Source organism: Poecile atricapillus, chromosome 3 (genome assembly GCF_030490865.1).
Source record: "Poecile atricapillus isolate bPoeAtr1 chromosome 3, bPoeAtr1.hap1, whole genome shotgun sequence".
Classification (NCBI taxonomy): domain Eukaryota; kingdom Metazoa; phylum Chordata; class Aves; order Passeriformes; family Paridae; genus Poecile; species Poecile atricapillus.
In genome coordinates, this window is record NC_081251.1 from 27,161,247 (window position 1) to 27,186,774 (window position 25,528).

At 34.9% G+C, this 25,528-nt stretch overlaps 1 protein-coding gene across 1 annotated transcript in view; it reads right to left on the bottom strand.

The window, feature by feature from the left end:
• EYS (eyes shut homolog) overlaps nt 1–25,528 on the bottom strand; it is a 625,315-nt gene that overhangs the window by 374,294 nt on the left and 225,493 nt on the right. The window contains exon 18 of the mRNA XM_058836459.1: nt 21,815–22,014. Coding sequence (XP_058692442.1) covers nt 21,815–22,014 — 200 coding nt within the window. The remainder of the gene's footprint in view (nt 1–21,814; nt 22,015–25,528) is intronic.

Consider the following 25,528-nt stretch of genomic DNA (forward strand, 5'->3'; position numbering starts at 1 on the left):
TGTGTCCATCAGCCTTTAGTAATTTGCACCCGGTACATGATACTAATTCATTTTTCTGCTAATGAGTGAGATAAAGCCAGTCAGAATGAGTCAAAGATAATTCTAACTGGTCAGCTCACTGATTTTTTCAGTCATCAGATTTTGCACATTGTACAGTATTAGCTAGTTCCATCTGGACTAAACATCTGCTTATTGCTGATTACTGTTTCTAAAAAATAGTCTTTATCATTAATATTTCTTCTTGTTTGTGGAATAGAACTGTCATTTAATTGTCTTTTTTATGGTATTTGAAATATAAAATTTCCTGGATACACTGCTTTTTTTTCAGGATTTAGTAAAGCTGATGCTGGCATTCCGTATTATCAAGAACATAATGATCCAGAAATAATCTTACAATATATGAAATAATCTTTCAAGACACTGAGGCATGTCAGTCAGTGGGTAACAGCAGTAGCACACAAAAACTCACACAAAGAGGCGAATATTTTTGCTGAAGAAACCAATCAAACATCAAAAACAGGAATTAAACTGAGAAGAAGGTAACAGAACCATAAAAATGACACATTTCTAAACAACTGGTTGGTCTGTGTAGCAAAGTAATTTCTCTCCTAGATGGAAAAGTTAGTTTTGCATAGTACTGTGTGACAAGTTTTAAGTTTAAATATCCACCACTAATGAATGTATTTTAATTCTTTGCATCCTGGACTTCAATAAAGAAACAAAATTATAGTCTATGTCTAGATAAGTCCTAATATATGGTACTTGACATCTTCATCAACTATGCCATACTTGTGCTAAAGGAGGAACTTTAAGAAACTAGCTACATGAAGAAATTATGAGTAACAACCAGAACTGTTTAAGACTTAAACTCCAAATTGTGTAGGGAAGATGTTCCCAATATTAAACATAGATTTTTATATTTCTAGATAATTTAATCTCTACAGAAACTGATTAAAAATTTTGATTTTAGCTCTAAATATACTTTTAAGCTTTCTGTTGTCATCAATAAAACATCACAAGCAAGCACTTGCAAGTCAGTCCCGACTTTCTACCACATATACACACACAGTTCTGGGGGAGATTTAATGATGATAGGGTGAAACATGGTTCAGTTAAGGGTCAGGAAAGGTATTTAAATGGGAAATTAAGAGTTAATGAACTGAGAAATTCTTCAGATAATGAGCTATTCTGAGAGAAAGATACTCCAAAGTTATCTAATGAGATGGTCTTAACAATGACACTGATGGTATTACATATGTGAGACTAAAAATGATTTCAAGTTAGAAATAGTGGAGAGAAAAGATAAGAAAAAAAATAGAAAGAAATCAGCTTAAATTACTATGATGGTACTTCCAAGGTATCCTTAAATAGAGGAAATAAAGCAAGCTTTTAACATTGGAGATGTTTGTACCATTTATATTATTTGTGAGAAAGCTTGGGCTTAGGATAGACAACTGTGCTGAAAATCTAGAGCAAAAACAAAATAATTTTTCACTTGATCTTCATTAGAGGAGAAAAGGCTGTGAAAACCACTCATAAACACACAACACACAAATTTATTGAAGACCATGCATCTAGAAGTTCTGCAGTAATGCAGGAGAAAAACTGTAAGGTGTCTCTCCAATATTTCTACAATATACAAATGCTCAAGTTAACTAAAAAGATAGGTTGTCGCTTGGTTGTAGGCCATGACATGTATGTCTGTTTCAACCTCGAATATGATTTGACTTCAGGAAAATCACCTTATATTAACAACAAGTGGATAGTCAACATTAATTTCAAACAAGGAATTATGCTAATTTCAAAGATTTATGAAGGAAAATATTATTCTGTAATTAATAAAATGTGAATTTGGAAGAAGTACAACTATAGCCCAAATACTGATTGAACAGAGCTATTTTGTCTTCAAGTATATGAAGATAATAAAAGCAACCACTAGATTTATGAAACAGATTAAATAATATGAAATGTAAAATTAAACGTTATTGATTTTGTGCCTTATTTAGATTTGAATATGAATTTTACATTCTACACTTCAATTTAACAATTAAGCTCAGTCTTCCAAGGAATATCTGCTTTTAATATATTAGGGTCAGAATTTCTTCACTTTTCATACTAGATATTAAGCTGTTCTTTCAAAGACTTTTACCTGATACAGGAAGGTATTCAGCAAGGAAATGCAAAAGAAGGAAATGAATCATTTAGTCAATCAGAAGGAAAGAATTATTCCAAGACAGAACCTGAAATTAAATGCATCTGTTCCCTTCCCGATGATTCCTGTTTTTCAGAAATTGAAATGAAAAGGATGAAGGTAATCTGTAGTTTTCCTCATTGCTACTTGTATAATTTGTTCAGTGGTGCTCTGTAGTATCATATTTGCCTCAACACAGTATTTTTAAATATAAAAACATTGGAAAAATACTTCAGTTACTTCAACAGCTTTTCTGGCCATACAGCTCAATTAGGCATTTCAAAGGTTTCTTTGTACCCATAAATGTTATCCATAATAACTAATGACTTCTTTGGTTTTAATATTCCTGCAGAGGCAAATAATTTTTAGAAGAGCTTAAGTTGGAGAGGGACTGGGGCTGAACTAGCTGATCTTTTTTTGTTGGCTAAACTGACTAATAAGAACTACATTTCTCTTAATTGACACTAAAAAATCCCTCACTTTTGGTTTAGGGCAAGACTGTACCGCAGGGCAATTTATAATGAAAGGAAATATTTAATGTTAAATTTTAAAAGACATATTAACACAAGAAAATATGGCTTTAGAAATGGAAAACACTTTTTCTGTTTCTCTCTTCTACACATAAATTGTTTTCTAGTGTTTGTCTAATACTCCAAGGAGCTGGGAAGAAACTAGAGTACAAACCTGTTCATTGGAGGGGCCATAAATAGAACAGCTGACAAGTACTTCTGTTGAAAACCACCCTGTGTTACAATGAAAGGAATTATCACAAAAGAAAGAAGAAAATATCCTTCATCAACCAGTTAAAGGTAAGTAATGATACTGTGACTACTTATTGGACCATTTTCAAACTGATCAAGAACATGCAGTTAATGACACTGTCGTTCATTTTCTGCTCCCAAATGAACATTGTTATTTATGAAGTAACCTAAAGTTTTTAGAAGTGCAGTGGTCTTAATTCCACAGTTGCATAAAATGTATATTTTTTCTTGTTATTTGAAATATGTCACATAACTGCTAATTTGCAGAGAAAATTAATGTTTTCATCAATCAGAGATATATCTTTGGTCAAGTACATATCTATTTAAATAATTCACAAACAAGCTTAGCTCAGGATATGGGTTAGTATCAATGCAAGAGGTAAGAACAGGCAGATATTTACTATGACAGATCTATTCTTAGAACCTATGTGGTTCACTTTTCTTCTAAGAGATTTATTAAATATTTGAACAAAGAACTGTGAGGATTATTTGACCTGAGAAATTCATAACTGAATGATCCTCCAAAGAGTTCTTAGTAAATAGATTAGCTTCTTAAAAATTAAACAGCAAAAATATTCTATTGAGCATTTGGTGATGTTATTCTGTCTACTACTGAGTGCTGGATACTGAAGCAGTACTTGGTTTTGTGGTTGCAGGTTTACCTGGTCACAATGTAAATTAAAAGGAAGAGCAGCTAAAGTGTTGCTGAGAGTCCTGAAAGCAATGCTGCATGGTGGTATCAAAAAGATGGAGATAACAATGAGCCTAATTTGAACTGCACAATATTTAAAAGTGGAAATAAATAGTGACAAGATAAAATGCAGCTGGGCAAAACTCCATGTGAGCACACATAGTGCAAATGATCTCACATGAATTTTTAAGACATTGAATGATACATATAATACATATAATACATGAATACATTATATTATAATAATATATATTATATATATATATTATAATACATATATATATATGTATATAATACATATAATATATATAACATATAATATATATATATATTATAATACATATTATTATATGTATTATATGAATACATATAATTACATATAATACATATAATACATGAATTGACCATACACTTTGTAGAAAATGTGGAAATCAGCAGTGTTAAAATTTCAGCAATACTTCCATATTTTATGCTCCTTTTGCTCTTTCCATTTTCTTGAAAAAACTGTTTCATAGTCTTGCCAGTGATGATCCATGTCACAGAAAATGCCATAGTGGCAGTAACAAGTGCATGTTCTAGCAGGAACATTCTTACTGTACTGATGGCTACTTCGCACAGAAGGGAACTACTTAAATGTGAATGAATAAACATCAAAGACTAATAACACAGCAGGACTTGTTCTTTACACCACCTTGTGTAGTTAAAAACTGCTATTTCGTTATGCTAATCATTTAATTCCATCTGTTGAAATCCTGCCAGCCACATGTCTAACATAATGACAGAATTTGTATTTCAGAGTGTCATTCACATGTCTACCATGCCTGTGAATTTCTTCCCATGGATAATGCTATAGTTGTATAAAATACACTGTAATGCATGTCCAAATGGTAGGTGAAAGATACCAATGGAGCAACTACAGGTTTTTAGGAGAAGTGACACAATATCTTAAAAAAAGAAAGTAGGCCTGTGCCAGCTCTGGAGACTGCAGGCAGTTAGAGACAGGTGTCTCCTCCCCTTAGCAAGTAAAACTGCTTAGGAAACTTACAAGCACTCCCAGCGCAACATATGCTGCTGCTGCAGGTGTTGCTTTGGCAGCACTGTGAACTTAGCTCTTAAAAATGTTCTTGCTCAGTTATCGTTTTGTCAGATGGCCAACATTCTTCCTGAGAAGAAAGACAAAATGGCTGAGGCTGAACTCCAAATGTTTTGCTAGCACAGATCCAATTAAAGTGTGGGAAAAAAAAATCACATTTCCAACCAAGAAAACTAGGGGGATAAAGAAATCTATTTCATTCAAGAAGCTGGTAAGTCTGGTAAGAAAGAGTTCCTTTTTCAAGCAGGTAGCTCTCAAGCAGAGGGCTTTATTGGTATGATTATCCTAAAATTTCTCACTGTCTTTTCAGCCATAACTGGAATGTCCCAACACTGGGATTTTGTAAGAAAAGAAAAAACAGAGGTTTTGTTCTTGTTTAACACTGAAGGCTGCTTATTGAAGTCAGAATAACCTCTAATAAATTTTTTTCAGTTTAAATTAAGACGTTGACTTTCTTGATAATTTTATCATGTATGTATATGATCATGTTCACAGAGCCTCTTCCAGATTATCTGTACAGAATGGTACAGATAGCTGATATTCTAAAGAGCAAAATGTCAGCTGCTCTGTATCCAAACCAAAGATTTAAAGAGGTGATTTAAACACCAGTAACTTTTTAACATTTATTTTTCTTTATTAAAAAAAGAGACAGGGATTTTTTTCATGGGTAGTAGATAGTGATAGGGAAGAGGTTTATTTTAGGTGTTAGGAAGAAATGCTTTACCCAGAGGGTAGTGAGATCTGAAACAGGTTACTCAGAAAAGTTGTGGATGCCCCATTCCTGGAGGAGTTCAAGGCTAAATTAGATAAGGCCCTGAGCAACCTGATCTAGTGGGAGACATTGCTGCCTATGGTGGAGTTGGGGGAGTTGGAATAAGATTATCTTTAAGATTCCTTTCAACACAAGTATTTTTTTTTTTTTTCAATGGTTCTATGTTGTATTGTAAAGGGAGCTAAACAGAAAATTTCTTTATGAAGTTTATGTTTGCTTCTTGTAACCTTTGCTTAAAATTTCAAAATTAAATTATGTTTTCTTGCAGATGTCTATGAGGTTGGATGGAATTCCCTTCCTCTCCTCCCTGAATATCTGTACACTAAGGCTCTGTTAGAGGAAAAAATTTGTTCCCCAGAGTTCAATACTGGGTCCAGTATTGTTTAGTTTATTTGTCAATGACTTGGATGAAGGATCAGAGGCCTCCTCAGCAAGTTTGCTGATGACACAAAGCTGGGAGGAGTGGCTGATACCCCAGAGGTCTGTGCAGGCCTTCAGAGGGACCTTGACAATCTGGAAAGATGGGCAGAGGAGAACTGTCTGAAACTCAACAGAGGCAAATGAAGGGTGTGGAAGAGGCAAATGTGGAACCTGGGAAGTTCCACATAAAAATTAGGACAAACTTTTTTACTGTGAGGTGACTGAGCACTGGAATAATTTTCCAAAGAGGCTGTGGAGTCTCCCTCTATGGAGATATTCAAGAGCCATCCTGTGCCATGTGCTCTAGGATGACACTACTTGAGCAGTAAGGTTGGACCAGGTGACCCTGTGTGACCCTTTCCAACCTCACCCATTCTGTGATTCCCACCCTGACTTCTATTCTAATCCCCATGATGATAAACGAGGTGGATATAGGCAGGAAGGGGTGGAAGCTTTGACAGTATATCAATTATTATTCTTGAGTCAGGGAGGTGAAAGGATGAAGCCCACACCTAAGAAAGGATTTTTTCATTATAAGACTCAGGATAACTCCCTGTGTGAGCAGAAAAAAAAAAAAGGATTTGAACAGTGTATAATTTATGTGGACACTCTAGCACCATTCCAATATATTTTTCCTTACTTGTGCCAACTTCCAAACTCACACCATGGCTGTGAGATGTGTTTCCTGTAGCATTTTCTTACTATTTTTACAAGTTTGGATTAACTAAAAGTTTTTTTTTGCAAGTCTGTGTGTAGCACATAAGTCTCGATAGACTGATGCTGCTACACTTTTAAATAGACTGCTACATTGTACTTCCCATAGTTTTATTAATTACCCTGCTTTCACTTTCAGTTTATGTTGTTTCTAAACAAGTGAAAGTTTCAGAGTGTGGCCTATGCTTAATAACGTCAAAGAACTGCTTCTAGAAAATTCAGTGAGTAAAGAATTTAAGTTAATAAAATATATGTATAAATAGTAAATGATGAGGTAATGCATGAGAAAACTGTTGAGTGCAGAATAGATCTAATCATGGAGATACTAAATGCTTTCAGAGAAGTACTCAATATTCAATAATGCTTATCTTGGCTGAAATTCATTCTTTGATACCTTTTACAATAATATGATCGATCAGTGTTTGTAAGCCTTCAAGAAGTCTATTGAAGGGGCTTTATTCTCTTGATTGGTGATTTTTTTCCTTTATCTATTTATGATACTGTGTGAAGGATACAAAGTCAAACTAATAGGAACTTCTGAAAGAATCACAAGGATCTAATTTGTTTCAGGGGAACATCAATTCAAACTGGAAACAAAGATGAATGAAAATTATGACAGAAATTTACAAACTTTAATATTATTTTAAAAATTAAATACTGAATGTGTGCCATGTACATGTTGGTAATGTTAAATTATAACAGTAAAGTTACATGTCAAATACTTAACATTTAATATATTCTTTCATATCATATATACCATAGAATCATAGAATCAGAGAATGGCCTGGGTTGGAAGGGACCTCAAAGATTTTCTATCTCCTGCCATGGGCAGGGACACTCTTCATTAGACTAGATCACTCAGACCTCCATCCAACCTGGTCTTAAACATTTCTGAGGATGAGTCATTCACAACATCTCCAGGCAACCTGTTTCAGTGCCTCATGACTCTCACAGTAAAGATCTTTTTCCTAATATCTAATTTAAATCTACCCTCTTTTCAATTTAAATCCAGTCCTCCTTGTTCTGCCATTACATGCTCTTGTAAAAAGCCCCTCTCCAGCTTTCTTGTAGGCTCCCTTCAGGTACTGGAAGGCCACAATTAGGTGACCCCAAAGCCTCCTCTTTTCCAAGCTGAACAATCCCAGCTCTCTAAGCCTTTTTTGATAGGCTGGAGGGGTGCTTCATCCTTCTGATCTACTTGGTGGGCTCCTCTGGACTCAGTCCAACAGGTTGATGTCCCTCTTGATGTCCCTTCTGTGCTAGGGACCCCAGAGGTAGATGCAATACTTTATCTGGGGTCTCACAAGAGTGGAATAGAGGGGAAGAATCACCATGTCACATTATTTCAAAGTTATTATACATAAAATAAATAGTGACAATAAATAATGACATTGAAGAGCCATTAACATCTGCACTACCTTCAGTTTATGCTGTTATATTTTAATATAACATTTTCAGTGGTTACATTTTCAAAAATAAAATTCGGGAGCTCTGAATTGAAGACTATATATATTTTCTCAACAGCATGAACATTTCTTGTGTATCAGTTCTTCTTCCCACATTCACAGCAATGTGCAGAAGTCATTAGTCACCATATGCTTCAGAAATGAAAAGTATTTTTTCCATGTAAAGGAACATTATTTTTGTACTTCCAGCTATAAGGCTTAAATAATAATTTAAAACATGTATCGTAAGATCTGCTTAAGCAGTATTTAGTACTGGAAATGTGGATTATTCATTTATTTCTCCAGATAAACACTTATGTTGCAACAAAGTAGTGTACATAAATATGCATATATGTATATGTGTATAAATATATATGTAGTCTTGCTGGTCAGTTTTCACCACGGGATTTTACTGAAGGAATCATGAGAAAAGGAGATGTCTGAAATAATATAGCAAAAGCAAATGCAGAATTCCTCCACTCCCTTCCAGCTATTGCTGGTCTCCTATTTGAAGGATGGATGCAGCTTAGACAGGATTTTCTTTATTGTTTTGAAGCAGCTGGCTCTGATTCTAAAGAAAACATCATGCTGAGCTACCAGGAGCTTCATTCATTCTCATTTGAAAACAGGTCATGCATTCATCTCTGCTCTCAATTTCTGAATAATCTCAGCAATATGTGCCACACATGCTGTTTCAGCTCTCTGAAAGGACTCATACTGGTAGCATCCCTTCACACGCTAAATAGTGGTCTGGGCTTGTCTTCCTTTTAATTCAGATTCAAAGTTTGCACACCTGCCACAATGAGGCAATTGCAAAGTCTGCCTATGTCATTAACTGATTTTTTATTTTTTTTTCAGGTAGAAACACAGCATTTCCCTCAAAACAAAGCAAAAAATAGTATAACCACTGCAAATTTTGTTATTGCTTCTCAAAAAGTATCCACAGATTTGAATCAAAACCAAATGAACTCTCAGCATAATACTCAGCAACAGATTTAACAGTGTATTTCAATATTCAACAAGAGCTTCATTACTGAGAACTCAGTCTGGTAACCTATTTAGATCCTATCCCCAGAGGTGTCTATTGTTCTGCATCAGTCAGTGACATATCCAAATTTGTATCCAAAAAGCTCTCAAAGTTAGGAAGCATTGATTTTTGCTTTTAGGACTTTTGTTTCCAACCAAAGAGGAAAAAGAGAGTAAGCAGCAGCAAATGGTAATTTAGATACATATATTTAGTATATTGTACTTTATTCACACAGCTCTAAGGAATAAATTCAGAGAAGTCAATGCAAATTGGTGGCCACCAAAACATTACACAGGCTACTCCATTTGTCCAAATTTGATTGTATAATAATTACAACAGTGATTATCAACTAAGGTGGAGTGATGCTATTATTTGATCTCTTACTGATAGCAGTTCACTATAAGTATAGCTATGCTTGTGACTGAGCTACAAGACAAAGCTCATGTTACTGATTTCACCACTCTATCCAAGTAAAGCAAATTTATTCAAATATTTAGAGATCATCCAGTTGGGTCTTATAGTGTGGGAAACCATTAGCCATTAATCATTTCTAGATTCTACAACCTCTGCAATGTTAAAAGCACAGTAGCTGTTGGAGGCAACCTATAGAAGACTCAGAAGATGGACAAGAAGGAGATGGTAAGATTAAACATATGCTTCTTGAAGACATGCCTTGGAGCAACCTCTTGCCAAACACTTTCATTAAATAAGTGCCAGAGAAAAATCAAACAAACAAGCAAACAAAATCAACAAAAACAAACAGGAAAAAAAACCGCAAACCAAAACAAAAGCACCCAAAAACTAGCAAAATAAGCAGTGGTTGCCAGACTTCAGAATAGCACAGTGTATTATTTTATGGTATCTTATAGGGAGTATTATTTATGAATCCAAAGAAAAGAGTAACTGACAAAATACACTTTTCATTAAGAGGCATGCTACCGTGATCGTCTGGATTGCCTTCATTTGCTGTTCACTAACCAATAGGACAAAGGTAGATGAACGGTGCAGCTGCTATGAACTATAAGAAAATAATTTATATGCTGGTGTGTAAGGGCTATTGCTACCATATGTTATATAGATTGTCAATTTTTAAAAAGCATGTACCTGAAGTTTCCTAACTGTTTCAGTATAAATGGAGGAATCAGCAATGAAAATAGGTAATTCTCTATTGTGCTTATACAAGTGGTCAGCCACCCACAGTAAATTAAGAAAAAGAAAGGTAATTTGTGAGGAAAACATAATGGCTGTTTTAGTACTTATAACAACATAGATATTAAAGGTGTCAGTGGCCTTGGGTGATTTATTAGCTGGAAGAAGATTAATATTATGTTTACCTTTAAGAAGAAAAAGTGGAATGGAAGACTGCACACTATAGGCCAATTATCTTTTATCTCTGTACCTGGAAAGGTCATGGGCAACGTTTCTTGGAACCCATCTCCAAACATATAAAGGAAAAAAAAGTTAATCAGGGGCATTTCAGAAGTAATTGTGAGCTCCTCAGCCGCTTCTCTTTGTATTACTGCCTGGACCCTTTTCCCAGATTTTCTGGACATGCTCCAGTACTTCATTGTCTTTTTCGTCAGGAGGGCATAAAACTGAACACAGAATTCAAGGTGCAACCTCACCAGAGCTGAGTACATGGCAAAGACCCCTTCCCTAATCCTGCTGGCCATGCTACTTCTGGTATAGGCCATCATGCCATTGGCCTTCTGGGCCACCTGGGCACACTGCTGGCTCATGTTCAGAGGGCCATCAATCAGCACCTCCAGGCCCTTTTTCAACAGGCAATTGATTCCCCTGACAACTGTAGCTACTGTTAAAGACTGAGACAAAGAAGGCATCAAGTACCTCAGCTTTGTGTTCTTCTATTTCCACTGTTTCCCCCCTTGCATCCAATAATGTATGAAGATTCTCCTTATCCCTCCTTTTGTTACTAATGTATTTATCGAAAACTTTTTTTATGCCACTAGGAAGATTAAGTTTTATTCAAGCTTTGGTGTTTCCAGTTTTCTACCTGCATAGCCTCATGGCATAGATTATCATAGAATGGTTTGGCTTGGAAGGGGACCTGGAAGATCATTTAGTTCCAACCCCCCTGCTATGGTCAGGGGTATTTCTTCCACTGTCTGATTTTCCCCACTGTCTGATTTCTATTTTGTCATTTAACCAGATTGTACCAGAAGAATTCTCAGCAGTGCCTAATGTACCATATCTGGTATCCTTCCCATTGGAGAGAATTTCAGGAAACAAGCCTGTAAATTGCTGGGATTACTCACGAGTAAACTATAAATTTAATTTCTCAGTTCAAACTGTTTTTGTTTTCCAAATCTGGCAAGACTTAGGGTGGAAAACAGATGCTTCTTATTTTTTTCCCAGTGCCTGCAACCTCTCTAGAGAATGTATTACAATGACACGACTAAGGCATTGAGCAAGGTTTATAGCATACTGATTTTTTAAAAAAATTACCATTCCAAGCTAACTTCAGTGCTTGCATTGCCAGTGTAGTGGCTAGAGTGATATCTTAATGTCTTAATCCAGCTAGCTGCAGATATTTAAAACTCTTGAGAGATTTACAAAACATAATACAAAACAAACATTTTTGCCACGTGCAAGTAAGAGTGGGATAGGCAATTGGCTTGCACCTTACAATTGCACCTTTAAAGTTTTCCAAATCTTGGATCAAACATCACTAAATAGATGTAAGGAATGAAAATAAGAGACATCTGTTTGCTAATGAGGAAAGTAATCAAACACAGTCAAAGAACTGCTTATGACCGCAGTCTCCACTCTTTTTTGGCCATTTGCATGTTATTATTTTTAGTTTTTCTCACCCTTTCCAAATCAGTTTAATATTTAGAATAAAAATTAAATATTTTCATTCCAAAAGACCACTGACAGTGAAGAATTATGTTTTCTGCTCCTTATTTTAATAGCTTTCCAACTACCTACTGTTGGTCTTCTACATTTACTTGGAAAGCAAAGATGGCTGAGTCTGTTTCCTGAAGTCTTTCTGTTGTCTTTTTTTAATATTTGAGAGAAAACAGCAATTATATTTCTTACTATAAGACCATCACAAGAAGGTTTTTGATTAGAAAATGAGAAAAATAATAGGAATATTTAGTAGGAAGCAAAGTACCTAGTATCTGAATAATATATTCTGCAACGCTCACTGAGAAGAAGACAGAGCACCTGCAATCTAAAGGAAACAGTGTTTCAGGGACACCTTATCCAGAATGACTTATGCTTGCTTTGGATAAACTGAGTTCTGGAAGAAATCAAAACAAGGAGACATAAAGCAATATACATGACCTACAAAACACTATTTAAGATGAACAGAATTTTTAATGGTAGTTCTGTGAAGGAAATCATGGAAACGTCTTGAAATTTAATGGATATGGAAATGTCCATATTTAATATAAAAATGTTTTAAAATAACCTGTTATAGGAAGAACCTATAAAGGATCTTGAATTTATGCTTCAGGAAATCACCGCCTAAAAGTGAGACCTATATGTGGTGGTAAATGAAGAGTGGGGGAGAAAAATATTTTTCTATTGAATTTCTTAGGCATTCCTCTGAAGTCAGTACAAGATCAGATAGAGAGCAAAATGAAGGAGGTCTGACCCTAAATGGCAGTTCCCATGTTCTGTTTTCTTTCCCCCAATTCTCTTACACAATAATGAGTACAAAGAACTATCTTTCAATATTAGACAGAAAGTACTGAAAATTATATTAACAATTAAAATAGAGTTTTATTTCAATGCTCAAACATGAAGGAAGATTATTTTACAAGTTATTCATCTTGTTTCTAGCATTAGTGCTTCCTAAGTTATGGTTACTTCAGCATGAAGTAATTCAGGTGTACACAGTTGGAGAAAAAAAATAAATCTATAGCTGGTACTGCCTGATATTATGTACGACATTATCTTCTGAAGGGAAATGGCTATTCCCCTGGGTTGAGCTCTCAGGATAAACATCTAATTCACCAGTGCAGATGAATAGAAACTGGAGAAACACTGATCTTTGGCTGTGTCCTACAGAACTCAAATTGAGATTTTCAGCATGAAATCTTCAGAAAATAGCAAAGCATTTTAGGTAAAACCATATAAAGAAAGAATATGTAATTCCAGCTACATTAATATACACAGGTTATTACACTTAAGAGAAATTCTAATAGACTTATATTGTGTGCCACATTCAGGCATAGAACACAATACCTTATACATACATATTTAAATTTGAGTAAATATAAATAGTATTTGTAATTACTAAAGGGTTTTATGGTAAAAGGTATCCTTCCAGTATTACTACTCAGTCAGATGGACTTTACACTTATTTGTAGATATAGAGTAATATTCTAAGGTAGTAACTAATCATATTCATGCATACTGGCATATACGTGTGCTTTTAAAAAATTGTATGGCTCCCCTGGAGACTAATTCTGAAATGTCCATTTTCAATGCTGAACTTAGATAAAAAAAACATTTTTATTATTATTCTGGGCTTTAAAAATAACTGATGTACCTGGATAATACCCTCCTTTTTTCCTTTCTTTTCCCTTGTCTATGTGCTTACCCATCTCTACAAAGCATCAATATATACATCTGAAAGACAATGGGAGCTTTCTCTTAAAAAAAAATAAAATTTGAAAATGCTCTAATTTTTTTCAGACCTACTTCATTTTCTCATCTTTTTAAATGCAGGCTACAGTAAAATGAAATAGCCTTAAGCTACCCTCTGGCTTTTTTAATAAATGCCCTTTAAAAAACAAAATCAATCAATCAATCAATCAATCAAATACAACCTGTGGAAATTCCGTTGCTTTAAGCAATGACCTGAAATAGATTGGCTTTAAAATTCTTTGTGCTAAGGTCAATGGACAAGTGAATGCAGTTTAGAAAAAACCTTTCTTATACAGACAAGTTGAAATGGTAATACTTCTATCTTGGTCTTAAAATAAAGAAGTAATATTTTCCATTGCTTTTTTTTTTATTTCTTAAAACTATTTTTATTGTAAAAAGTGAGCATATAAATTAGTTATTAAAAAATACCCTCAAGGATTCTAGTAAACACCTGTCTTGTAGTCTGAGTCAGCAGATTTCATATGAGGCACAGCCTTTTTTTTTTTCAAATTGAGGGCTGTCACTCAAGATACAAGGTATTAAATTTCCTGTTTACAAAATGCCAGTAGGTTTGAACTCTGCAAAACAGTAAAAAAGGGATTTTAAACAATAGCATATTAATCATTGTCACATTATACGACTTGTTAATCTAATATAACCAAGTACAGAAATCTTATTTTTAAATGATGTAAATTCTGATAGGTTTGTTGATGCTTTTGTAAACAGTTACTATAAAATGCTCAGTCAGTTCACTCTTAGCAGATACATTTTAGAAAGAAAATAAAGAATGCTGCAAATCTCAGAAAGTTTTGAAGACCAACAGCAAAAATATCAATAGTTACATGTCATTGTACCACTTGTGTAACATGCTTTGGTATTTCACATGGCATGTTGAATAAATAAGCAGCATATTTTATTTATATATAAATATATATATATAAAATAGATTTTTCCAGTCTTGGATTTTACTTAGGCATTCATGTATTGGGCAAGTTTGAATTAAATATTCTCTGTGCACGTCTAGAAAAAAACAAAATGTTCTGTTACAGGTACATGCCCACCTGTTCAGTCCCTGCATCTTATATAATGAGGATGTGAAAGTGATTCCCACTAACAATTTTTATTTGGCTTCTGTATCATAAAGTCACAAAACAACTTACCTATAAAAACAAAACAAAAAAAACCAAAAAAACAAAACAAAAAACCCCAAAACCAATATATATATATAAGGTAGAGGCATCCTGTGTCTTTTCAGGCAATGAATTTTTAAAAGGTTTGCTTAAAAAATAGAATATAACAATTGACAATAGCTATTCAGATGGAAGATTTAAAATGGTTTTATTCTGGGACTGGGCAGATGGGTGATTTGTATTAGATTTGTGTTTTGCTTTTGGGTGTGTTTTTTATTCCTACTAGATTTTAGTGCCTCATTTCCAGGCACTGCGGTCTGCATTTTTGTAGACAATGATAATTCTCTAGCAGATTGCACTTTATTGTTGAATTTTAGAACAGTAAAATGATAAGGAGAGTGGGTAATTTAAACTAGATGAAGTGCTGCCATTGCAAATATCACTAGTAAAGGCTGAAAAAATATAGAACATGCATTTGTTAAAATAAATAAATATATATAGTCATGTTTGGGATATGTTTCTTAATGCCTTGCCCTTCTTCATGCTCCACTTTTACAGCTTCTAGCCATTTTCAATTTTCTATATTTCCCTTTTCTTATTTAATTAGCTAAATATAACAGCAGGTGTTTTAAATTGTTTGATATGTTTGAATATCAAAACCAATTGAGTGACAGAACAATAATTTTTCTGTACTTTTGCCCAGAAACTCCAGGAGACAGGTATTCCACCAGGCATATTGTACACATTAAGCATCTTTATTTGTTAGGTATATATATTCCAAGCCTTGTAATTTTGACCTTCTGATTAATTTGCTACTACAGGCACAACCCTTCTAAAATTAATCTGTTGCCTCCTTATGACTTTGGTAGATTCCATTACCTTTCATGCAACAGCATACAAAGAGAGCAACATATCAATTCAATATTCTCTTAAAAAACATTTCTAAAATAATTCTGAAAAATAATTAACTTAGAGAACTATTTTATTTTTTTTTTTATTTATTTTTTAATTACAAGTTAACCTTCTTTTGCTTACACTTCTGTTTACAGTGGAATGTGTAGGGGTATGTTAATAGTTAATAAATGTAGTTTATTAAATTAATATTAGCAGCTACCAAATAAAGACTATGATGGACTTGTTACTTTTTCCCTTATATACTTGTCATATAAATAAGAAAAATACAAGATGATGTACAAAAATGATGTACATTTTTATTATGCTATTTCATTTAAAAGTGTTACAGTTAGTATATTTCACATGAAGACATTAGTATTTGTCATTATAAAATGGATAAATAACTAGAAATTGTCATCAATATAATTTCCTATTCTTATTGATCTGACAGTAAGAATGACATTCGGATTAAATAAAGAAGTGTGATGTCATGAAAAATCATTTATACACATTTATATGCATTTTATATATATATACATGTATATATACACATATATATATAAAATAATGATACATAGACTAGTATAGACACATGTAGCATGCTAATTTTATCTAACTATTCTCCATTGAAACTACATTTAGTGATCAGCCTTCTTAAGAATGATAGTGAAACACCTGTGTTTCCTTTCCTCACAGTGTCACCCTGAAAACTCAGCTTCTGAGCTTGCTAAATAGTTTTCCCAGGACAGTAACTGTAAACATAGATATGTGTACATTCTTTCTGTTACACGTCTTGTGATGGGCATCTCTCATGGCCAGTGCAGGGAGAAAGTGTTATCCTGACCATCCAATCCCTGGCCGTGGTCAGAAGCCTATAAATCCTGGGAGGAAAAATAAACCTTCCCCTTCTTTTCACCACATCTTGACCTGTGTCCGTGTGATCTATTCATCTTCAGCGGCAACATCACAGCGTCAGTGAAAAATTAGTTGCAGTTATTATAGGAAGAATAGAGAAGGAGAAAGAAAAAAATGCCATTGTATAAATCACAGAGTGGCTCATAGCCTGGATACTGTGTTTACTTTTTGTCCTGTTGTGTTACTAAAGGAAAAATAGTAATTAAAAAGCCTTGAAAAAGGGCAACAAGGATGACTAAAATTTTGTTATGGCTTTGGAAGGCAGAAGGACTGGGAAAACAAGAAACCTTTACCCTAGAAAGGAAAGGGCATAGGGTAATTTGGCAGTGGCAAAAAAAAAAAAATAAGGAAAGCTTGGCTTGGAATCATCTTTTCATTCTCCTTTTCTACACTAGATGTGGGATGAAGCTGGCAGCAGCAGTGGTTAAAATTTTAAAAAGGAGGGATATTTTTCCATGCAAAAGGTGTGACCTATGGAGCAGTTTGCTGTACCACATTGGAACAGAACAGCTGATATGGGCAGGGATCTATGGAGATTGCCTAGTCAAAGCCCCCTCCTCAGAGGAAAAGTTTATGTATGTTCAAGGGAAGGTGGTGTAGGTAGAGACTCACTGACTTCTACTGAATAAATAAAAACAGGCTCAGGAAAATCCCCATTTGAGAGGACGTAAGAGAGTACTGGAGGACAAGTAATGTGCACATTTCATATTTTTCCTGGCAATCCCCTTATGGCCACTGCTGGAAATAGTATACAGGGTTATATGGTTCTTTGCTTGAATCCATACACACTTTATTTTGTTTTCATGTATCCTAATACATACACACAAGGCAAACATTAAAATATTCTTGCTTCACTAAGTGTAAAGAACTAGGCAGTCAATTATGAAATCAGCTATTTTATCTACATATAAATGGAGTGGCATCTGTTCTCACAGATGAAACAGAGTATACTGTGTACATATTCACAGCTCATGCAAATGTGAGAGCCTATTGTTTTATGACTTGCCAGTTTTAGAGATTCTAATGGTCCAGTGAGGTTGCTTCTTCCATATAAAAAAATAACTTGCTTACATTTATTTCGCTGGGGTGAGGAACTCAGATGCATAACTCTGTGTAATGTGTACTCTGCAACTTTGATCAAACCTTGCAAGCTGTCTTTCACCATCTAAATGAAATTAAGCTTTTCAATTAGCAATCTTCCAGCGGAAGTATGTTTTTCCTGTTACCCAGCAAACAAGACATGAGTAAGTCTCAAAACAAACACTTTACTATTAAGTTACTTTTTGGGTTGATGGGGGCACACAGCTGTGTAAATGTTTCCCATGTTAAGCCTTTTAAAGTACAGAAGAACTTTTTCTATATTGCCTGGAGGTACAGTTGTCATGAAAAACTTCAAAGAATAGTTCTATTTCCTTTGGGGTAAAAGACTGAATGTACATTACTGATAAATTACATTTCTGTTTCAAAACACCAAATCCTAAACAAGTTTGAAGAAAAATGATTTTTTGGATACAGTTGCCTAGGTCGCCCTACAAGACTGCACTTCTAGAGTCTCCTCACAACAGTTTGCTTCATACTAGCAGTATATTGTTTACCTTATACAAGCTCTAAGAAAAACAGTTCTACATTACCATTTCTTATCTTATATGCTGTCTGCATACCACAGCCAGTTATATGCCTTCCAGACTCCAGTTTTTTGCTCATACAGTCTCTCCATATTGAATTGTTTTAATCCCTTTTCTAGATCCCTGAAGAATTCTTATCTAATTATGAGGACTCCTGCTCCTTGCTCAAACAGATCAAGAAAATTAGAACATACAGGTACTGGAAACAAGATGCTCTAATATCTAAACTCTGCTTCCTTATCAGTAGAACAAAAGAATAGATAGCTAGATATCATAATGTTTTAGAATAATTGCACTTTATTTGGAGGAAGTGTAGAATAACATATTCGTTATTTTAGATATTTTCTAAAATCTCATGAGTTGACGGAAAAAAATTCTCATTTTTTTGATCAGTAATTCTGTTGATCAAATATTCACTCTTACCTCTCTTGTGTATAAAATAATCCTGTAAAAATGCTGCCAAAAAACTTGTTCTGAAACAAATTATGTAGTCAAATATATACCAAAAAATGGATTTAAACAACACCAATCTTCCTTTGTGAATCAAAAAAAGGGTCAAACTTGTGGTGCTACACATCTCTCAAAATTATAACAATAAATACATAACAATAAAAATAAATTATTTTAAAAAAAGATTGAAAAAGACAGAATGACATCAAAAGTTTCTTCTGTTTTCCCCAAAAAAACCTTGATTACAAACCCCATATGTCCTATAAAGTGTTGAAAAAGTACAATGAATCTATATATTCAAGATAAGAATCTAAGGCAAGACTTGTCGTAGGACTGTTGACATTATTTTCATCTGGTCAGGCTGAAAGCACTACACAGTTAACCCAAGATTCTATGACTTCTGAACCTAATCAGCAGGAAGTACCTGAAATGAACATTTGAAAAAGGCTAAGGCAAGAATTAGTGGGGAAGGAAGAATATTTTTTATTATTATTATGTTTACATTTTGAAATCCCAAGCTAAACATACAAAAGATGCAAAAGTGGAGATGAGCCAACTGTGGATTAAATACGAGAAATTTCAGAGTATTTTATGTAAACAGCTTCTCTTCCCCAGAATACTTGGAACATAACATGAAATAGCTTTGGAATTCCTATTACATATTCATTATATCAATCATATGTATATTGGATTGAATTGTCTTCTGAAAAGCCCCCTGAGCCCAATGTTATCTTTATTATTAATTTGCTAATTCATATAGTGTTTATTGTTGTGGCAGCCGGCACCTTTAATTGAGAAGACTGAAATACAAAGGAAGGTAGGTGGGCATCCTTTCAGATGGTAATCTGTTTCCTGAAGCACTGAATCAGTGGCAATCTGCCCAGGATAGAACTGAATTACAGCTCCCAGCATCCACTCATTTCCAATGAGTTGTTTTATTTTTAAACCAAGAGTTCGAAGACAGAAAGATATTTCAGATAACACACAATTCAAGGACTATCCCAAAGGGTATTTTTCATATTCATTTCAGGAAGAGGACTGTAGGGTTGTTCATATAATTGATTCCCACATAATTCAAGGAAAGTTGAAATGTTCATTGTACTACCGAGTAAAATATCACATATATCATAGCTGAAGCTGGCAGTGGTGCTCACAGTTAAGGCAGCCTGACACTTGCCCATTACTGGATCATTTTCACTACTTCCTGTTTTCTGATCTACCAGCCACAAAATTAAAACATCTCAAGACATATCCCCAAAACAAGAATAAGCAATACTAATAATACTAAGCAATGCTGGATTAATGTCCTTTTGCTTCCCATTCCACAGTGTGTTACAGGCATTTAGATTCTATTTATTTGAATGTTTGTGGTGTTTTGCTTGAGTAGTAATTTCTCCCTTCCTTTTTTTTTCAATTCCACTTTTCCATCCTCCATATAACTCCTATCCCCCAGTCTGTACATGAACATTGTTCAAACTGCTTAAAACATGTGAATGGAAGGGTACAATAGGAGTAGGGTTCACATTGTAACATTCACAGTATGGGAGCAAACCTGACTTTATGATCTTTTTATATTTCTTACTTCTATTTGTACACATTACTTGGAATGTTAGCACCTGCTGAATGATAGGAAAGGGAATTATGTCTGTTTTCTAAAGCATCTCAGTATAAGAGAGGAAATCAGTTGATATCTCTTCCCTGGACCCCATCAGAAGAAACTTGATATCAAGCATGTCACTTCTTTTTGCAGGATCATAGCCATATCTTACATCAATCTACCTTACTGTAGTCTTACAATACTGATGAAAACCTTTGTAATCTTGGCAACACTAAAAATTCTGATCATAATTGCTTTCAAATTCCCTGACTCTCGTTCTTTGAAGTCCTCCTGATGGTCAATGCTGGGTTCAGAAGCAAGAGCAACGTATATATCCTTACAAAGTGTAAGCTCCCAAGCAGAAGAGGGGAGAAATACAAGCAATTTCATTTAATTCAGAGGATTCATATGTGAAAGATGAAAGGGTGTTGCAGTACCTAAAGCTTGAAAAAGTAGTCTAGCGTGAACATGGGCTGGGAAAGAAGAAGCAGGAGAATGCATAGGATTGAATTTTCAAACTGGTGATCAAACAATAATGAGCGAAACAGGTTATGAGACATCTGAGTCACGACAGAAGTCTTTGTGCAGGTAGTAGCCCACTGCAGAATCAAGAGAGTGTGAATTACTTTAGCATGTATTGAAAGATCTAAGCTAAACCATAATATTTTTTGAGTAGTCATGAGATATACACTATTTAATATCTTCATCAATGACATGGATAGTGGGATCAAAGGCACCCTCAGCCAGTTTGCATATGACACCAAGATGTCATATGCAAAGTGCTGCATATTGATTCACGGGAGTAAAGTACCCAGACGGACCTTGAACAAATTATTTTATATGAGAAGATACTTACATCTCTCTCTTAAGAATGTTTATAAAATAAATTCTTAGTATCTAATATTTCTACAAATGTAGCAATTGAAAATGCACTTAGGTATTAAGATTTGACATAATAATGTAAACAATCTATAAAGTAGTCTAGTCTAATTTTAAAGCCATATTACAAGTATATAAGATATAAAATTACATGTATTTAAGCAGGAGTCTTTAACAGCTGGAGAATGATGATGATGGATTTTAGGACATTGTTTTGGATATGTGTCTGTGCACAGATGTAAAATGTAAATTACCTGTCATCTAAATTTGATTGCAAGTTCATTTTCCCTTTCAGTACAAAATACATGAGTACAAACATATCTGTAACGTAATAATTTTAAATATTTTAGGGTCATTTTATGTTAGACATTTCCATACATGATTCTGAAAAGCACTAGAAGATAATTTTTCAGACAGAAGGGTCTGATGTTAAGCAGTGAATGGTTTAAGATAACAATATTTTTGAGCACTAGATTGAGTACCAAATCCATTTGAGTTCACATAGTGGACACAGTATCAGTAGTGCCCTGAAATACTAAAAAATCAATGTGTATAAACTAAAGCAATTATTTGACAGTATTCATACTAACCTGCAATGAAATGTTCTTCCAGGTCCATCAACACATACACCTCCATTGTAACACAGAACTGAGTTCAGTGTGGACTCACTGCAAACATCAATATCAACTTCACAAAACCTGCCAGTGTACCCACTCAGGCAAGCACAAACAAATGCATTGATGGCATCGTGACAAGAACCGCCATTAATGCAGGGAGCAGATTCACATTCCTGAGAAATAATAATACATTGGTTACACATCTTTCAAACACATTAGTTACTCATTCATCTCAACAACTGCAAGAGACAAAATCTGGAGATTAGAAAAAGTATTATAAAAAGTATTGGACTTTTTTATCCGATAAAGAGCAGTGTCTAATTTGACACAATTTTTGGTTTATATAGCGATCCTTTGATTACAACTCATACTCACTATACTTGTTTCTACTCATTAGTCTTGCAGAGGTGCAAATTTAGCTCTTTATATAAGCAGTCTTACAGCCAAAAGTATGCAATCCCGCTCATGATTAAATTTTTAAAGCATGTTTTCAAGCCCCAGTCTATACAATTATTTCTTCTAATTTTTTACATTAGGCTCTACTGCTGTGAAAGAAACACATTAGTAAGGCAATTATGGACAGAATAAAGAATTAGTTATATAAATGAATGCACACAAGCCTTTTATCAGTATTTCCTTATAAATGTTTTCTCATTATCAATTAATGCCTAATATTGCAAATAGAAACATATTTATGTGTTCACATAATAACAATTTCCTCTGATAAGGCTAATGTAAAAATCATCAAATTCAAACCACACAAATTAGCAGCAAGTTAATATTTCTCCAGAATTACAGGAGAGTTTAGTTAGTGCAATAGCCAGTGCAAAAAATGTGTTTGCCCTTGATCACAGAAACCTAGTTTTCACCTGTATCCTAAAGGAGTTGTATTTCGCAGCTGCAACCCAAATAGTCTAGCTAAATCCAGTATTTTAAATTTATTTTCACACTCCCATAACTTTAGAATCCTTAATTCTTTAAGGATATCCAAGGGCACTCACATTTCCTGCAGGTACTACAGTAGATTTGACAGAATGTAAATGCAGATATCCAGGGGGAATTGTGAGAAAACAACTTATTTTCCTATAAGCTCTCCAGCTGGGTGTATATAGGATGATTTATTAGTGAGCATTACATAAGCTAATTGAATTATATATCCCACAGGGAGATGGAGATAGTCCTACAGACTGCCAAAATTCCTGTGTCTAGGTTCTAGAAGTGGTCTTTTGCTATATTAATTACATTTTTTGTTGGCAGACAGTAGTGTTCTTTTATTGTTTATAAAAAAATCTCAATTCCCAGTTCCAACTCTCCTTTTTCTATTCCATTAACTTGTCTAGTCTTCTTAATTTGTATTCACTTGTATTCCACACTACAAAGCCAAAATTTATTTAATATCATTAGCAGAATAAATTAAATCTATATCAATTAATGGATCAAATTTTTACCTAGATTTGATTCAAAAGCTAAAGTCCAAAAAATAACAAAATTATCAAAGTAACTAAGGATAAATTCAAAGCTCAGATAAATGCTCACAGCTTTGATTCAATACACTATCACAGTTATACCAAGTTGCAAACAATGCAAAACTGTGTTATTGTCTTCTTCCAAATGTATTGATAAGATTTTACAGTAAGATAAATGTCAGATAGTTTGTAGGAAAGAAATCACACCTATCGCTTTCCAATAGATTGTGGTGTGCTGCACTTAGACGTCTGTCATTAGACTTGCAAAAAAACCAGAATACACTATTACCAGAGACATGCTAGTCTGCACTGCTCTTAACTCATGCAAGAATGTGTCAGTGAAAAGACACAACTATGTTAATAATGCCACGAATAACTTTATCCCAAAGTTGATGAGCTACCACATTATCACCAGATGCTGTAGTTTGTAGTATATAAACAAGGACATGAGATGACAAACTGAAGTTGCAAGACAACCGTTACCAAATTTTGCCTATCTTAGCTCCCAACAGAGACTGATTTTACAACATGACATTAGGGAATAGAAGGCTCTGCAGAAAATTCCCAGCTACCCTGATTATCTGAAGGCAAGTTCATTGAAACACCAATGCTATTTTCACTTTCTCTTCCTTTAAATAATAGGAGATTGAATCTTAACTATGATCCCTAACCTGACAGTTACCAAATCAGAGCAACTTTAGTAAGGACTCACAGTCCTAGAAACATTCCCTCTCTTCTTCCATATAGTAGGAGAAAAATACTTTCTTGGTCACCTCTGTTGACCAGTTCCCAACCTAGTAAGATATCTTTTAACCTTTTCTTGCTGGTCAGATAAGGAAAATTTCCTCTGAATAACAGAAAAATTAAAACTACGCTAATAATATTCAAAAGATGGGTAATTTTAGCTTTTCCAAAACACAAATGTGTTGATATAGGAGTGTCACAATTACTGGTTTATTTATACCTAAACTTGCACCTTCTTATTTTCGTGAAGTCTTTTCAGTCTTTACTAAATCTGAAAATAAATTTTGAATAGGAATTTAAAAATGCATAATTTTTGAGCTTTAGAGACAAAATCCTACTCTGATGGCAGACGTCTTAAGACTCTGTGCAATTTCTACTAACAATTTGCTAGCAATAAATGTTTAGGAACAAACAAAACAAAATAAGAACCAAAGCCACACATGTACACAGAAACACACAAAATCCAAAGAACAACCAAGCAAAAAAGAAATCACCACAAAGAAAACAGTACCAAAATTAAATTCCCTCCAAAAGGCACAAAATTACTTTCAGCTCTGTTTTGGACTTCTCAGCAGAATTTTTCTATTTAGAAAGCAGAGACATGCTGAGACCTCCAGGTCTTGCTGAACAATCATAACACTGGGAGATCAAGGGGCGATAACAATGACAGCTTTGGTCCCCAACTTTTCCTCCTCAGGACTTTGTACAAACCTCAAGCACTCCTTTTAATTACTTTACTCTCAGATTTCTTAATATTTTTCAAGCTCTACTTTCATTTTTATTTTCCTCTGAGGACACCAAAAATCTCATTGTATGACTGGGGCACTTTTGGCTCACCCAGCTGTGACCAGGAGGCCCAAGGTTTCCCTGTGGCCGTGGCAGCACTGGGGCCCTGTGTGCATGTGCTAGACTCTCCAAATTCACACCCACCTGGCCTCACCACTCTCCTGCTCTCCAGCCCAAGCAGCAACACGCTGTTATAGGCCCGGCAGATGGCTTCGTTTAACACAAGAAATGGAGATAATCTCGTGGTATCCCTCTGGTGCTGTCCTGTTAAAATAGCTTCATGTGGCAAGGTTTTGCTTGCAGTGGGTGGGGGGCTGTGGGGTGGAGGTGGGAAGCACTCTGTGAGGGGAGAGCGGGGCAGCCCCAGCCAGACACAGCCGGTTCCAGCCAGACACAGCCAGTTCCAGCCAGACACAGCTGGTTCCAGCCAGACACAGCCAGTTCCAGCCAGACACAGCCAGTTCCAGCCAAACACAGCCGGTTCCAGCCAAACACAGCTGGTTCCAGCCAGACACAGCCAGTTCCAGCCAGACACAGCCGGTTCCAGCCAGACACAGCCTGTTCCAACCAGATACAGCCGGTTCCAACCAGACACAGCCGGTTCCAACCAGACACAGCCGGTTCCAACCAGACACAGCCGGTTCCAGCTGGATCCAACCATCCACCATGGGGCACAGCTGGGCCCACGGCC